This window comes from Strix uralensis, chromosome 3 (genome assembly GCF_047716275.1).
Source record: "Strix uralensis isolate ZFMK-TIS-50842 chromosome 3, bStrUra1, whole genome shotgun sequence".
Taxonomy (NCBI): Eukaryota; Metazoa; Chordata; class Aves; order Strigiformes; family Strigidae; genus Strix; species Strix uralensis.
The window spans coordinates 1,829,820-1,845,562 of NC_133974.1; the positions used below are offsets into that span (position 1 = coordinate 1,829,820).

General features: G+C 54.5%; 3 protein-coding genes and 1 long non-coding RNA gene across 10 annotated transcripts in view; 2 read left to right on the forward strand and 2 right to left on the reverse strand.

Annotated features, from left to right (window-relative positions):
- Window positions 1–722: 722 nt before the first annotated feature.
- Window positions 723–7,294, reverse strand: CENPO (centromere protein O). Its single transcript, XM_074861276.1, has 7 exons — window positions 7,210–7,294; window positions 6,650–6,886; window positions 6,015–6,184; window positions 5,533–5,644; window positions 4,496–4,755; window positions 3,876–4,047; window positions 723–1,512 (listed from the first exon to the last, which is right to left on the reverse strand). Exons 2-7 carry the CDS (start codon window positions 6,741–6,743, stop codon window positions 1,388–1,390), a joined length of 933 nt encoding a protein of 310 aa, XP_074717377.1. The 5' UTR covers window positions 6,744–6,886; window positions 7,210–7,294; the 3' UTR covers window positions 723–1,387.
- Window positions 7,276–10,642, forward strand: PTRHD1 (peptidyl-tRNA hydrolase domain containing 1). 2 transcript variants are annotated; one of them, XR_012627982.1, is made up of 3 exons: window positions 7,282–7,594; window positions 8,330–8,604; window positions 10,507–10,642. XR_012627982.1 is itself a non-coding variant. In XM_074861277.1 (2 exons), exons 1-2 carry the CDS (start codon window positions 7,382–7,384, stop codon window positions 8,498–8,500), a joined length of 384 nt encoding a protein of 127 aa, XP_074717378.1. In that variant the 5' UTR covers window positions 7,276–7,381; the 3' UTR covers window positions 8,501–8,685. The 2 variants fall into 2 exon arrangements, 1 of the variants encoding a protein (XP_074717378.1); XM_074861277.1 differs by lacking the exon at window positions 10,507–10,642 and having other exon boundaries at window positions 7,276–7,594; window positions 8,330–8,685.
- Window positions 9,926–15,743, reverse strand: part of NCOA1 (nuclear receptor coactivator 1) — a 190,189-nt gene continuing 184,371 nt past the window's right edge. For 2 of the 5 annotated variants that reach the window (XM_074861273.1, XM_074861271.1), the window contains 4 exons: window positions 14,805–14,979; window positions 13,507–13,690; window positions 12,566–12,655; window positions 9,926–11,474 (listed from right to left, as the gene is read on the reverse strand). In XM_074861273.1, coding sequence (XP_074717374.1) covers window positions 11,307–11,474; window positions 12,566–12,655; window positions 13,507–13,690; window positions 14,805–14,979 — 617 coding nt within the window. In that variant the 3' untranslated portion in view covers window positions 9,926–11,306. Of the gene's footprint in view, window positions 11,475–11,564; window positions 11,622–12,565; window positions 12,656–13,506; window positions 13,691–14,804; window positions 14,980–15,743 lie in introns of all 5 variants that reach the window. The other 3 variants (XM_074861275.1, XM_074861274.1, XM_074861272.1) reach the window with 3 other exon arrangements.
- Window positions 11,270–15,738, forward strand: LOC141940426 (uncharacterized). 2 transcript variants are annotated; one of them, XR_012627983.1, is made up of 5 exons: window positions 11,270–11,408; window positions 12,256–12,470; window positions 12,596–12,715; window positions 14,134–14,301; window positions 14,507–14,804. It is a non-coding gene; the product is annotated as an uncharacterized LOC141940426 (long non-coding RNA). The 2 variants fall into 2 exon arrangements; XR_012627984.1 differs by lacking the exons at window positions 11,270–11,408; window positions 12,256–12,470; window positions 12,596–12,715 and adding an exon at window positions 15,604–15,738 and having other exon boundaries at window positions 13,878–14,301; window positions 14,507–14,782.

Below are 15,743 nucleotides of genomic sequence, written 5' to 3' on the forward strand. Positions count from 1 at the left end.
GCGAGGGTGTTTGTACCGTGCCAGGTAAGCCTGGAGGCGGGGGGGGGACTGGCCTCCCTCTGTCCCACACAAACAGGGGATTGCACCCAAGACCTGGGTTAAGCCCGGCTTTGCCACAGCTGCCTCAGGGAGAAGCTGCGGCACTTCACGTGGGTAGTTTAAGCGTCCAGTTCCCACAGCTTTCCCCCAAAAGCATGGCCTGGACCTTCACCCCCTGGGAAGGTCAAGGCTCTGCCTCCCCTCAGCTGCACAAGGTTTGGGCAGGGACTCCCACTTAAGTCCATCCTCTGCAAACTCCAGCTGCCCTCAGGCACAGGCAGCACTTTTTCCACTTTTCAAGTATTTTTTCGCAGAAGACAACACAACCACACAATTAAAAGTGATGCAGGACACTGAAAATGCCTTTTGCTGCTGCGCAGCTGGCTTCAGGAATAGATATTCAAAAGCCCAGGTGAATGCTCACCCCCACGCACCTTCCTCCCCAAGAAACTCTCAGTATTAGGGGCAGGAATCGCTGCCTGGAGCTACCCCGCTTAAGTTGTCCTGTTCACTCTGGACAAGGAGCTCTAATAATTACAGAAACAACTAAAAAATTCTGAAGCGCTTTCCCTTGTGCTTTCCTACACATGGGACTGGCATAAAAATGAGACAGGAGAAAGTATTGTTATTTAAACCCACGTTGTACAGCTCAAATCAATAGAGGATTTTTCTAAACACCACAATTTCGGTAACATAGAACTTTTATTAACAAGTTTAAAAATTACTGTGACCAAACAGCAAGATTTTAAAGATCTGATCCAGACAAGGGGACACAGCAAATCTGCCTCATGCCTGAAGAGAAGGAAATAACATGCATAAAGCTACTGCTGGCGTGAAACTTTCTGGAAAATTCGGTGTTTGTGCTTTGGGGGGGTTAGCACAGCCCGCACAAGAGGGCAGGTTGCTGCTGGCGCTGACTAAACCTCACCTTTGTCCCTCAACCCCTTCCAGCTTCTAACATGAAGTCTTTCCCTGGCTGTGGTAAGCAGGGAACGGATTATTCCGCTTGCTTCCCACTTTTTGAGGTGCACTGGAGAACTGCAGGGTGCTGACCCACAGGGCATTGCCCCCAAAGCACCGAAGTCACAAAGTTTTAATATAGTTTCTGATTCCAGCTGAGATGTTTCCTGCAAGCGTGGAGTTCTGCGACACTCAAACAAGCACTGAGGAAAGATTACCTGCAACAACAGACACCCGAAAACCTCAAGGAAACATCGCTCTCGAGATCCAAACTGGGCCAAGATGCTCCTCGGGGGGGTTCCCAGCAGCAGTGCTGCAGTCCAGGGAAAATATTTGCATTTTGAGCTCACTCCCTGCAGGCAGGCGCGTCCCTGAGGGCCAGGGTGCCTCACGGGGCTCCGGCTGCGCTTTCTCCGGCGTCGCTGAAGGAGCGGAAGGCTTTGTGCAGGGCCACGTGGCAAAAGAGGTCCGAGTGAGCCGCTGCCATCTCTGCCAGAGATGCAGGAGCCTCCGCTGGCAGGAGAAGCGGCCGGATCAGCGAGGAAAGGAAAAAAAAAATCATATTGCCAGAGTAAAACTCTTTGCGTCTCATTCTTCCCTCGTCCCCCGAGAGTTTTTAAATGCAGTTTTTCTTCTCGTAACCCTTCTCGCTCCTCCCTCACCCTCCACTGTCCTGCAGCTCCCCACCCCGGGATCTGAATGGCTGCAGAGAGCGCAAGCGCCTTGCGAGGACGGTAACGGTAACGGGGGGGGAGCCTCAGCCACCGAGTTGCTCTCTTAGCTCAGAGGACACAAAAATTTGTGAGGAAAGGCAGAACTTCACCTATGGCTACTGTGAGGAAAGAGAAGGGGAGCTGCCGATATAATACACGACGACTCCTCCAGCCTCTCTGCAAGCCAAGGAGCTCGCTGAAGCAGGCCCGAGACCGCGCTATTAATCCCAGTTTGCCCAGTTCAGAGCTCCATCTAGCTGCACGTCGGTCCTTGCACTCCACAGCCCAGCCAGTCGTGAGCGGGACACACACAGGGAGTCAAAGGATTCCTCAGCCCAGTTTGGCATTTGTAGTAACCAGGCAGAAAATAGCATGGAACCAGGATTAAGCCGGGCCACAGGGCTGGGGCTGCACAAGATACTCGGCGTTGCGGTCAGGCTTTGCCATACCGGGACGGGGGAGTGTTACTGATACAGAGGAAGGGGGAGCAGGTGGTGTCAGGGAAAGATTTTTCAGGCAGAGATCTTTGTTAGGAGTATTTAAGATCTTTGTTACAAGTATTTCACAGTATCCCTGATCCTTTCTAAGGGGTCATAAACCTCGCTCCTGCCTTTCTTCTCTCTGCTGTTGCACTGCAGTACATGCCAGCACACCTGGAAGTGCAGCAGGGGCAGTTAAGGCCTGGCTGCACAGAATCAGAATCCCAGAATCATCTCAGCTGGAAAAGCCTTTGAAGATCATCTAGTCCAACCATTAACCTCACACTGACTGTTCTCAACTCCACAATGTCCCCAGTGTCCCCCCAGTGTCACAGAATCACCTCGGTTGGAAAAGCCCTTGAAGCTCCTCCAGTCCAACCATGAACCTCACACTGACCGTTCCCAACTCCACCAGATCCCTCAGCGCTGGGTCAACCCGACTCTTCAACCCCTCCAGGGATGGGGACTCCCCCCCTGCCCTGGGCAGCCCATTCCAACGCCCAACAACCCCTTCTGCAAAGAAATACTTCCTAAGAGCCAGTCTGACCCTGCCCTGGCGCAGCTTGAGGCCATTCCCTCTTGTCCTGGCACTGGTTCCTTGGCTCAAGAGACTCATCCCCCCTCTCTGCACCCTCCTTTCAGGGAGTTGTAGAGGGCCATGAGGTCTCCCCTCAGCCTCCTCTTCTCCAGACTAAACCCCCCCAGTTCCCTCAGCCGCTCCCCATCAGACCTGTGCTCCAGACCCTGCACCAGCTCTGTTGCCCTTCTCGGGACACGCTCGAGTCATTCAATGGCCTTTTTGGAGTGAGGGGCCCAAAACTGAACCCACTCATCGAGGGGTGGCCTCACCAGTGCCGAGCACAGGGGTCAGATCCTTTCCCTGTCCCTGCTGGCCACGCTATTGCTGATACAAGCCAGGATGCCATTGGCCTTCTTGGCCACCTGGGCACACTGCTGGCTACTGTTCAGCCAGCTGGCAATCAACACCCCCACAATGCAAGACACCCCAACACCAGGCCTCAATTAGTCATTTATCTAATTGCACTGAGAGCAAGCAGTTCCTGATGCTGAAAAGATTCTGTTTTATTTGCCTACAACTAGCCCCCACCCTACAGAAAGGTCACGGAGCTGAGCGCCAGGTCTTCAAGGATCAGAAACGAGTCCAAGGCCGCAAGTTGAGTGGAACAAACTATCCCCGCGACCGAGACTGACAGCATCCAAGTTTCTGGCTGCAGTTCCTCACCAGGCTCTCCCACATGCCCAGAGTGCACTAGCACAGGCTGGGATTTACCCGTGACACCTACCAAACCAGTATCCTGATCTTGCTGGGACCGTACTGGGGTCTGCACTCCAAGTAATCGCAAACTGGGAACGAGCAGCCCGTCCGCCTGAAGCAATCCAAGCTGGTGCTCACACCTTCCCTTTCTCAGCCCCGTCGTATTTCCCTCCCTCCAGCCACTGCCAGGATTGCAAGAGATCCGTGCTCTTGTGCTAGGGATGAGTTACAACTGCTTCACCCAGCACCGACTGCACACAACCCCTTCTATCATATTTTCTCCCTCAGAAATATGACAGTTTGTTCCCTTTTGTCCCCAAACTCAACTAGAAACAAAACCTGTCCAGAACCACAGTATGATCTGCTCACCCCACACCCCCCAACAGACCCCCTGCACCGATCACTTACACGTGCAGGAAACGGTGACTTTAGTGGGGATGCTGGAACAGAGATCTCCGTAAAGCAGCCTCACGTTGAAGGGAAAGGTCTTGCTTTTATTTGGCACGTTGTAATTAAAGACCAGCAAGTTACACAAGGAGTTTGTCTGCAAGGTTCCTTCTATCTGGTCTGAAAAGTGTTCCTGGAGGGACAAAGACAAGTGCTGAAACATGAAGCTAGGAAGGGAGCTCGCTAAGTGCAGTGCCCCCACCCTCCCTACTAGCCTGGCACGTACATTGAGCAACCCGCCTGTGGTGAATAAATAAACCAGCGCTCATGCCTTAAGCCCTTAAGCCACATCCTCCAGCAGCTTTTTACAACATCTCAGCTATTTCAGCTTAAGGACCTCCGTAGTTTGGTGGTAAATTTTAAATAAGCGACCAGACAACATCCAAGTACGTGACAATCGATGAAACAGACGACCAAGTTTATAGTCATGTGATAATTTGTGAAGTTCTAAAAACCAGAACGTAAAGAAAAAACACATAAAGAAAACTGCCGAGATTCCCCCGCATGCTTTAGATGCTCGTAACTCTTGGTACATCAAAGGGAAAAGGACAGGTGAACAGCATTGCTGTGGCCACTGGTACCTGTAACTGGTCTGCCTGGTACTTCCTCGCAGCGTAAGCGTTCAGGTGGTTGGACAGGACGGACAAGAAGCGCCTGATGTCCGTCTGCAAGTATTTCTTGGCCAGCTGCTCCAGGGGGATGAAGATGGGGATGGAGTGGCGGAGAATCCGCACTTCTGGCTTGGTGAGCAGGTCCAGGTAGTAAGAATCCAAGTAGGTGCCCTCGTAAGCCGTGCTGATGCAGAAACACACTCCCTGCTTGGTCAGCTTCCCACTGATCCCTTGGGTCCAGAGAGAGAGGGGGGTTACTCGGTGCTATGCTAACTCATCACCGCAGAGCAGCTTTGCTGGGGCAACACCGACTGCAAGAGGGGCTGTGTCCTCTCACAAGGAAGCTCAGGGAGCTCCCTCAGAGGATTAAAGACTCGCAAGGGTTTACGGACAGAAAACACAGCAACTTTTTAATTAGCGGTGGCATAAATTCCCAATAACTGCATTACGCTACCAATTTCAAACACCAATGCGACAGGGAGAACAGGGAGGAAGGTGGAGGAAGGCTTCACCCCCCCAAGGATTGCAGCAGGAGCGCTCGTGGCAGGGCTCAGCCCACATGTGTCAAGCAGGATTCACATCCTCACGCTCTCCAGAACGCAGAGCAAAGGTGACTCTTGTTGGAAACCAAAAATGTTTTTCAGGAGGTGAAAAGAGGGTGCTGACCTCACAAGCTTGCTTGGAAGACCCACACCACTGGATATTTAAGTGCTTCATTCCCAAAGATTTAATTCCTAAGGTAGTTACACGTTTTCCAGAATCTAGACCTCAGTCTAAATGACATAGTTCAGTAAGTAATAGTTCCTGCTACATCCCAGAAGCCTCCTGTGAAAGGCAGGGAATTACAAGGTTACTGCTCTTCCAGCATTTTCACATTCCAAAGGCAGCAAGCACAGCAGCAGCAGCATTAACAGGGAAGTTACACTTCACATCAGGCTCATTTTCCAAAATTTAGCACCCCAAAAACGCAGCTGTTGGCAGAACGCACGCAAATCCCAAGACATTACCTGTGAGGCAAAAGACCTGCAGCATAGCCTTAACCCTTTTTATCTTCCACTCTAAAACAGCCTGAGCACTGGGCTGTGCCGGATCCGACGCGACTCCTTCTTTCTCAAGTTGCTACAAAAGCCAGAAGAGAAGAGAGGTCAGAAATCGCTGACACAAATCTGTCACCTGCAAGGGAAACAGTCGGGATACAGAGAAATAATAACCCAGCTCTGAGAAAAGGGAGATGGCATTTCAAGCAGTAGAGGGAAGAAATGAAGCAGAAGAGAGAAGAAAAACTCAAGAAAAGAGTTCAGAAATGGCCACATGATCTCCTTCAGTATATGTACTGAAAACTAGGGACCCTAGAACTGTATACCACTTAAAAAGGGAAAATAAAAAAATAATAGTTGACTCTATATGAATAATCTCAGTAAATCCACTCTCTGAGAGCAGGAGCACACCAGAGCCCTCTGCCAGATCCCTGCAGCAAATTCTCTCTCACCCTCTTTTGCTGTAGATCCACTTTAACCTGCAGCTCATCCCTCTGGAGTGTCAGCTCCTGTACTCTTGCTTTCAGCCTGGCCAGCTTCTCCTCTTGCTGCTTCGCTTCCTCTTCCTTCATGTCTGCCTCATGAGCCCGCGCCTCCAGCATTTCCAGGTGAGCAAACACCCCTGCGAGGAAAAGCATGACATGCTCAAAAATCCAGGCTGTGATTATTAGCAGTCTGCACCGCAGTACCCAAAACAAAGTAGGTTCAGTGCAGATACAGAAAGAAACCACTTGCAACAGCTTTTCAAAGAGGCAGAGGGCAGGCAAACATCTGGCAAAAAGGGAATTTTAAACAGCGAGGCTGAGTGCCTCACACCAGCTAGCTAAGCTCCTGAAACGCAGAGTAAGGTAGCAAAAGCACAAGTCCCCATCCCAAGTCACCTGCAAGTTTTACTTTTAAGCCAGTACACAGAGTAGAAAAGCGACTTCTCTGAAGCCCCCATACCCTAAAGTGGCCATAAGTGACTCAAGGCACAACTCAGTGAGCCAAAGGGTCACTTCTGGCCCCAAGCGTTTCAGGGTTCAGTCCTACAGGACACGCTTTGCACTTGGGATAGAAAGCACGCCCCGCACCCCAGACTGCTCACCGTGTGGTGAATATGCTTTCCCTTCCTCCATCTTCCCTTGCCACTCTCCTGCAAGCGAGAAGGGAGGCGTCAGCTCTCCTCGGCCAGGCTCCATCCCTTGGGAAGTGGCGATATGGGGGAAGCAAGAGCTTTTCTTCCTCAGGGGACCTTCTTCTTCCTCCTGCAACGGGCCTCCGAGAAGCGCCGAGGGCAGGTCTAGCACCCAGGCTGGCCCCACGCAGGGACAATCCCCGGTGGCTGTAAAGACACGTTATAACCCACCATTATACACCAGCCCCACAAGGAAACCCCCCTAGGAGCGCAGGAACGGGCCGGATTCAGCGGCCTCCGCCAGCAGGACGAGCCCAGTGAGCCACCACAGCCCCGGGGGGGCGACAAGGAGGCACCCAGGGGTGCCGGGGCACTCCCCACACGGGCGGGGTGGGCCGGGCCCAGACCCCTGGGGACCCCGCCGAGGGGACGGGGACAAGAAAGAAGCTGTGCAGCCGGGGGCCTCCGCACCAGGAGGACTGAAGGGGCCGCCTGCCCCAGCCCGGTTCCCCAACGGTCCCCGCACTCACCATAGCAACCGGCGCTCGAACTGCGCGCCCTAGCGCCACCGGAAGGACGTCACCTCCCCTGACGCCATTTCCCTCCCTTTGCCGTACAACAAAATGGCGCCGCCGCCACCTTCCCAGCAAACACAGTGCGTGGGCGCGTCTCCCGGCAGCCTGTGAGGCGCCGTACACCAGCATGGCGGCGCCGGGAGCGACAGCGGCGGCAGCGCTGGTGCAGTATGTGGTGCTGCGGGGGGACCTGGGCCGGCCGCCGCGGTCGTGGCCGCTGGGCGCGGTCGTGGCACAGGGCTGCCACGCCGCCCTGGCAGCCGCCCATGCGCACCGCCAGCACCCCGACACCCGCGCCTACCTGGAGTTGGGCGGCGCCATGCGCACCGTCGTGCTGGAGGTGCGCGGGGCAGGCCGGGAGCCGCGGGGCACGCCGGGAGCGCCGCGCTCAGGGGGGCGGGCGGCGGCCATTTTGGGGCGGGCCCGGTAGAGCTCTGAGGGGGCGGTGGGTCTGCGGGTCCTAAGCCGGGCTTGGTGGGGAGGGGGAGGTCGGGCCTGACTCGCCTTCTCCCGGGCTCGGCCTGTCCTCACGCTCCCGGGAGCCCCTCCCGCTCGCCTCAACTGGGGAGTTGAACCGCGGCCTAAACTCTGAAGGCCGCGGGCCCTTGTGGTACCGAGGCCTCCGCTCCCGGAGGCGCCGTTACTCCCGATGAGCCCCCGCAGCCACCCAGGGCCGCGGTAGCGGCGGCCACTTTGTGAGGGGAGAGTTCAGGGCGGTAGTCGGGGCAGACCCGGCGTGGACGTGGGGTTGGGCAGAGCTGTTTGCCTTAGCGTGCAGAGCCAGGCAGGCTGCCCGGGGAAAAACCTGCATTTTTGAGGGTTCACAGCCCGTGTTGGCTCACAACCCTCAGCTCTTACCTCCAGTGCTTGCAAAGCCAGGGCCTACGAGAACAAAATGCCTTTTGGGTAAGATATAAACTATGGGGATTGCTCAGCCTAATAGCTGTGTGCAGGAAGCTGTGCCTCCCTGTCCTGGCCACTGCCTTCAGCATGAGCCATCTTCCCTCAGCTTCTGGAGGTACCCAGCACCGCCTCGCACCCCAAGTCCTCACAGCGGACTTTGTCTCTTCCCCAGGCTCCGGATGAAACCGCCCTGACGGCGCTGGCAGAGACCCTGAAGCAGCACAACATCGACCACCAAGTGTGGACTGAGCAGCCCGAGAACATGGCCACCTGCCTGGCGCTCAGGCCCTACCCGAAGGACCAAGTGCACCAGCACCTGAAGAAATTTAAACTGCTGAAGTGACATGGGCAGCTCTCCTTCTGGGCCAGAGCCGAGCTCACCCCCAGACAGGCGCCGGCAGGAAAGCTGCTGTGTCTCAGGAGCGCGGGGCTAACGCTCAGCAGCAGGTAGTCTTCTCCTCACGTGGTGATAGCAGTTACAGTGCGAAACGGCTCTTTGGGGAGGATTAAACGTTATTCTGTGCAGAATGTGACTATGTCTTGTGTTAACCTGCTGCCTGTGTGCAGCGTGGGCTTGCAGGTCATCCCCCTGCCAGCACAGGCAAACTTGAAAAATGGCTCTGCTGCTTTTTAGGGGTGAGTTTTCCCTTGGGCAGCCCTTTGAGCTTCCCATCCGTCTGTCCGTCCATCCCGATGGTTGTTTTCTGCGTGCCTGAGCTCCGCAACCGGGGCCAGGTCCTCCCCGCGGATTTTTGGTGTCGGTTCCGCTGCCGGCATGGCCGCGCTCCCGACGCTTCTCGCACCTCCACCCCTCGCTCCAGAGCCACGCCGGATCGCTTTTTCCTCCAGCACCAGCGAGGCTGGTTTGTCTGTGATTTTATTCGCGTTGAACCGTGCGATAAAACCCCGCTGGGAGCCGCACAAACAGCAGACGGCAGCATCGGCCGGTGAGCCGGCACTCGCTGTGGACCTCGTCCTGCTGCGTTTGCAGTAAAAATGTTTGAAACGAACCACTTAGTTTAAAAAAAAAAAAAAAAAAAAGTGCTTTGTCAGCTAGAAGTGTATCTGCCCTACCTCTCCCCGCCCTGGGCGTGCTGTTAATGTCACTGTCACCCCTTTTCCCCCTCCCCACCCCAATTTCCCCTTTTCCAGAGCTGAAGCAGCTCTTCTCGGCCTTGAATTCGGGGCTGGAGGCAGGAGCCACGCGCCGTTTCTCACTGCTGTGCGCCAGGGCCAACCCAAGCGGCCTCCCCACCACAGCGTTACCCCAACCGCGGCACTGGGGAGCCCACAAACCCCCGCGTGGCCCCTGCTGGGGGCAGCTCCGGTGGTAAATTTGGTGACTAACAACCCCCCCCCCCCCCACTTATATATATTTTCTCCTCAGCGCTTTGGGATTTAAGACGCCAGTTTTGCCACCAAACTCCACACACCGGCTAATTTCCAGCAACACAGGGGTTCCCGGTGTGAGGACGGGGTGACCCCTGGCTTCCCACCTCCAGCCCCAGCACCGCTCCGGCCTCCCCCTCTGCACAGAAACAACAAAACGGTAGCTGGCAAGTCCGGTTCTTTTTTTTTTTTTTTTTTTTTTAACGTCTTTTTTTTTTTTGTCATCTTTAACTCTTGCAAATGTCAATCAACAAAGCTACACATTTTTTTTTTTTTCCACACACCAGCGCGAGTTTTAGAGGGAAGAAAAAAAAAATTCCCCCCGTAGCTGCCCTCCCCCCATAAAAGTCAGCAGTGAATATTAAAAGCGACCCCCAACTAAAAGAGAAGAAAACAAATTTATACAGAGCTCAGAGCTATTTACAGTGACAGGCTTGAGGGGAAAAAAAATAAGCTATCTCCCAACAGAGAATTCAATTATTATTATTATTTTATTATTATTATTTTAAATAGTTTAAGCTACCTCAGCTGTTAAACACAATCAAAGCAGAAAGAACCGCCTGCTTAATTTTATTTAATATTTAATCAGAAAATTTTATCTACAATAATTGACAGACCCCTCCCCCCATCCTTCCCCCTAAAAATTATTGCAGTTTTTTCCCCAAACTGTTCTTTTTTTGTCTTTTTTTTGTCTTTTTTTTTTTTTTTCTCCTCCTGTTGTAATATACACATTGTAGCCCCCCTCCCCGTTTCGCTCGGAGGCCTGAAACCAGCATAAAACATGGAAAAAATGGTGGGTCAAAATACTCTGTTGTTTTGTTTTTTGTTTTTTTTTTTTTCTTTAAAACCGACAAACTCACGATTGCTAGAAAAAGCTGATTGTACGCACAAGCGGGCTGGGGCGGAGGGGAGAGAAGGGGTTTTGTTTAAGCGTGAATAAAAAACCGGCTTTTCCCGCAGAAGTCCAGCGCCGATCCCCTTCCGTGCCCCGCGCCGAGACGTGATCAGTGACAGATCCAGCTGAAACTGAGATTGCTCTTCCTCCTCCTCCTCTTCCTCCTGCCGCCGCCGCAGCCCTCCAGCTGCCTTCTCCCCCTCCCCGCCTCCCCGAGAAACCTTCCTCCAGATTAAGAAGCCAGCAAAATGATTACAAAAATAAGAATCATCTGTAATTTTGGCTCGAGAAACCGACTGTCCCGCCTCGTCGCTTCACCGACATCCAACTTTTTTTTTTTTTTAAAAAAAAGGGAAAACGAGGGGGGGGAAGGGGAAAAAAACCCCAAAGGGGATAAAAAAAGTGGGGGGAAAAAGATGGGGGAGAAAAAAAGGGGGAAAAGAAGGGGGAGAAAAGGGGGGAGAAAAAAAGGGGGAAAAGAAAGGGGAGGAAAAAGGGGGAAAAGAAGGGAGGAAGAAGAGGGAGGAAAAGGGGAAAAGAAGGAGAAAGGGGAGAAAGAAGGGGGAAAAGAAGGGGAGAAAAAGGAGAAAGAAGGGGGAAAAGAAGGAGAAAGGGGAAAATAAAAGGGGAAAAGGAAAAAAGGGTAATAGAAGGGAAAAATGGGGGGAACAAAAGGGCAAAAAAGGAAAAAACAAAGGGAACCCCCCCCCCAATAAAACAACCCCCCCCCTTTTTGCTCCAAACACTACGAGCTGAAGAATGGCTGCGGGTTGAGATATCAAAAATCTCAGAAAAATATATAATATATATATTTATATATCTCTGTACGTCTTCTTATTTAAATTTCACATTCCTCGCAAAGCGATTATTCAGTCAGTAGCTGCTGAAGAAGGCTCTTCTGCTGGCCCGGCGGCGGCGGTGGCCCGGCGGCGTTTTTCGGGGTGCCCAAAGGAGCCGGCGGGTTGAGGTAGGGATCTCCTACCAGATTCACTGTACACTGTACGTCGGCAAAGACCTGAACCTGTTGTACCTGCTGGGACACAAAAGAGAAAAGGGGATTTAGCGGGGCCGGGGCAGGGGCCGGCGGCGGCGGAGCTGGGTACTACGTGAAGTGGAAACTCACTAGAGACTTCCTCTAGTCTGGAGCCACCCCAGAGAAGAACTCTTCTGTCTTCTTGTCCTATAAAAAGAAAACCGCTGCAACTCATTCGGCTCTGCGAGGTTCATAACGTTGCTCATCCAAAAAAAAAAAAAAAAAAAAAAAAAAAAAGGGGGAAAAAAAATAGATTTTTGGTGGCGGGGTGGGGGGGAAAAAAAAAAAAGCCAGCCAGGCAGCCCCAGGGTGAAGGGGAGCGGCGGCGTGATGGTTGTGGGGTGGCGAGCGAGGTCCAGCGCGGCTGTTTGATCAAAATTTAAAGAGTTTTGGTGCGTCTCGGCGCGTCCCTACGGGCTCTGCGAAACCAAGGCTGCGCTACGGGGAAGGGGGAGGCGACGCCGGGACGCCGGCGGGTTGTTGGTTGAGGTGGGGGATGAAGCGGATGGTCCCTGGGAGGCATCGGCGGGCGGCTGGACGCGTTTTGGTGGTGCTCAGAGGGATGGGCAGCATCCGGCAGCGCTGCCTGCAGGGACAGACGCCGCCCCCACCGCCTCCCGCATCCAAATTTCCTCGCTCGGCCGTGCTTTAACGTGGCGGCCTGGCTGCCATGGGCCGCTCCGCTGCTGGCCAAGCCTAGGAAAGAAACCCTCCCTGCTCGCTGTCAGCCCGGAGCCGGGGCGAGGGGCGTTTTAACACCAACACTCCTTTATTTTTCCAGCTCAGCTGCGCAGTCACCGCTCTTCCACGCCAGCGAGGAGGCCGAAAACGCTCACAGCGGCAGCGGCGGCGCGAGCTTTGATGCGAAGAGGGTTTGCGAGCGGTGCCGGTGTCCCCGAGGGCTGGCTGTCACCCAACGCTGGCGGGACCGTGGTGGCTTCAACCCAACCCTGCCAACCAGGGCCGGCCCCGGTGGAAACCAAGCGTGCCGAGCCGGTACGGTCGGGGACGTTCAGCCTTTATTGGGGTGGGGGGGGAACCCGTCAAACTCCTCGGGGTACCTGAGATGTGCTTAGCAGTTTCTTACTGACCTGCGCCCCATCTGCTTCTGTTTTCAAAAGGTCAGTGGAGGAAAGCTGATTGCAGTAAAGGCCCGCGGGTCTCAGCGCCGGGTCATTTACCTGTCAAAAGCAAGATCCAGGCTCAGCTGAGGCTCCTGGATGCTGGAGGAGCCCTCTCGAGCTGAGTTTTGGGGGGGATTTGGGGAGGGGGCGCTCATGGATGGGGCAATGCTGGGGGGGACTGTGCTGGCAGAATCCTCCCTGCACAGTGAGCTACAGAGTTTTAGGGCATCGGTGGGGGGATCCCAGTGGGCAGCTGGGACCTGTTTCACCTTTCTCCCCACCTTCAGCACCTTTTCCTGGGGCTGCTGCTGGCTCTGGAGGCATCTCACCCCCAGGGAGCAGGAAACAGCACCCAACTGCTCGGTGAGAGGGCCCGTGCACCGTGGCCAGCTCCTGGGAGGGAGCAGCCTCCTCCCTTGCCCAGCCCTGTGGCTCCTCCCCCCAGGGAGGAGCCCCAACCCACAACATCCCAACACAAAACCAACGGGCCAGAAGCTTAATGGCACCGAGACAAACCCCAGCAGCTAAAAATGGTGGTGGAGGGGTCTCTCTCTCTCTGGCTCAGGGAGGATCTTGCCAAAGGGCTGGCATTGCAGAAAGGTCCCATATCCAACTGTTCCCATTCCCCATCCCCAGTTTTCACAGCTTCCTGGCTACAAACAGACCCTCCACCAGCCCACCACAAGGGCTGCAGGTGCTGGAGATGCTCAGCACGTCCCTGCACCCCCCAAGGACACACAAGACATCCCAGGGTGCTGTTGGCCTTGGGTTCCAGCACAGTGGCAATGCCAGCAGAGGCAGCCAGACTTTTCCTGCTTCCCCCTTTGGACAGCGGGGCCAGAAAAACAAGTCCTGAACCCCTGGGAGCTGGGTGACCGTTCTGGGAGTTGGGATGGTGTGGGACTGACCTGCTCCGAGCACATGGAGTTCATCCCGGGCATCTGCAGCGAGTTCATCTGCATCTGTCCGGCCATGGGGTTCATGTTCTGGACGTTGGTGTTTCCTCCCGCCATGGAGACGGTGATGCTCATGTTGTTGTACATGCCCTGCTGAGCAGGTGCCGGCTGGCTCTGCCCTGCTTGGCTGAATACGCTGAGAGAGAGAGAGAAAAAAAAGCTTTACCCGGGCGTACGTGGTGGTCGAAGGCACCTCGAGGTGCGTGTGAGTCCCTGGGGTGGCCCGAGCCGCCACGGCAGCCAGCCGGCCTCTGGTGAACACCAAAACCACCCGCAGCAGGTGGCAGCCCTGGGGACAGCAGGAGGGACAGGGAGGCGTTAGGGCTTAAGCAAGGCTTAACCAAGGTGAAGGCTGGGAGGAAGGGAGGTGGCTGCTGCAGAGACTTCGCCCTCCACTCCTGCTCTAGCAAGAGGCTGCTGGGTGTGGTGGGTAGAGCAGGAGGGCCACCAGTGCCAAGAAAGGGATGGTTACAGGACTTCGGGCTGGCTTAAGATGCAAAGCCCTGGTCTATGTGACACCGAGTTCATGCTCCTTCCAGTGCCCTCCTCAACACCTGCCTTTCCCCACTCCTGCTGCAGGCAGGAGGACAGTTCTCCGGCACAAGGCAGGGTGAAGCATCCCAGCTCCAGCAGCACTCCCATCTCATCCCACCCAGCCCAGGAACCTCCTGCTCCGTGCTGCTTGACCAGGACAGGTCAGCTGAGCTATCTGGACAGACCCAAGACGCAAAGCAAGGCATCCCCCAGGTGAGATTTTAGGTTTTTTGTTTTTTTTTTTTTGTTTCTGGAGATTTGAAGCTCAAACCTGACTCATGCAAAAAAAGCAACAAGTCTGGTGACTTGCTACTTGCTTCGCTAAGTCAGAGCCAGACACATCTTAAGAGGGTCACACAATGACCTGGGACTGCTGGGCTTAATTTATCATCATTTTTCCTAATCCTACTTTCTCCAGACATAATTAAGCCACTCGTGTAATTACAAGCCAAAGACCTGCTTCATGTCATCCTCAGCACACATGCTCATTCATTTAAACGCTGTGAGCTGCCGAGGCGAAGACGAGGACGTGGGTTGATGGTGACTTCTGGAGGACGTCACACTTGGAGGACACAGCCTGAGCTCAGCACGTGTCCTCAGCCAGGTGCCACCTACCCCTGCCAACACCCTACCAGGGGACCGTCACCTCGGCGTCACCTTGCTGCCTTCTCTCCGTGTCACCCGCCTGCCCCAGGTTGTCCCCGCCATGATCTTACTTGCTGTTCCCCATGGCTCCTTGCTGCCAGGTCTTCATGTCAGGTGACTGGTAGCCTGGTGTCGGCGGTGCTGGCTGCAGCATAGGGCTTTGTGAAGGCGGGAGCTGGGGTGACATCAAGGGGCTGCTGGGGCTGAGCGACGGAGCAAAGGCGGGTTCGCTTTGCTGACCCATGCCTGGGGAAGGACAGACGGCATCAGTGGTGCCCAGACCCCCACCAGCAGCCCAGATTCCCTCCTCCTCCCTTGCAACCGCTGGCATTGAACCAGAAGCATCAGCCGTGAATTTCGGTCTCGGGGTCTCTGGTTTTCATTTCGAGCAGCTGCATCGCTCAATGCAAATATTGAAAGGATGGAGGAGCGGGGAAACCCCCCCCCTCCAAGTGGTTTCCTTCAGCAGGTGCTCCTCTTTAGCATCACACCCAGCTAGAAAATAACCAGGGCGATGATGAGAAGATGCCAAAGCAGGTTCCTGCAGGGCTATGGCAGCCACACTGCAGTTTTCTCTACTCATCTCTGATGTCCACCTTGCTGAGACCCTGCACTGATGCTTCAATGTGAAGACCTTCACAAGCTCTGCGTGGGCTCACCCATCTCATGGGAGCTCGGTGCCCACATGAGCCTGCAGCTCGTTTCGGCCATCTCAGCAAGGCTCTGGCCTTTTTCGGGGCATATGTATTTAAGGAAATGCAATTTAGAGGACTGCCTTGCTGTTGGATTTTCAAGAGTTAAGGAAATTCTTTTCAAGGAAAGAGTTCAAGTTGCCCAAACTTTTAGCTTTTTTTTTTTTTTTTTTTTGAGATTCAACCAGAAAAGGTCCTTTGGGAGGTGGAGACCAGAGACCAGACTGGGACGCAGGCTGGGGGTGATCTCAGCTCTGCCCCCAACCTCTCCCTCCCCGCCGCCGGATGGCTTTCCGATCCAACCAGCTGCTTGACGTA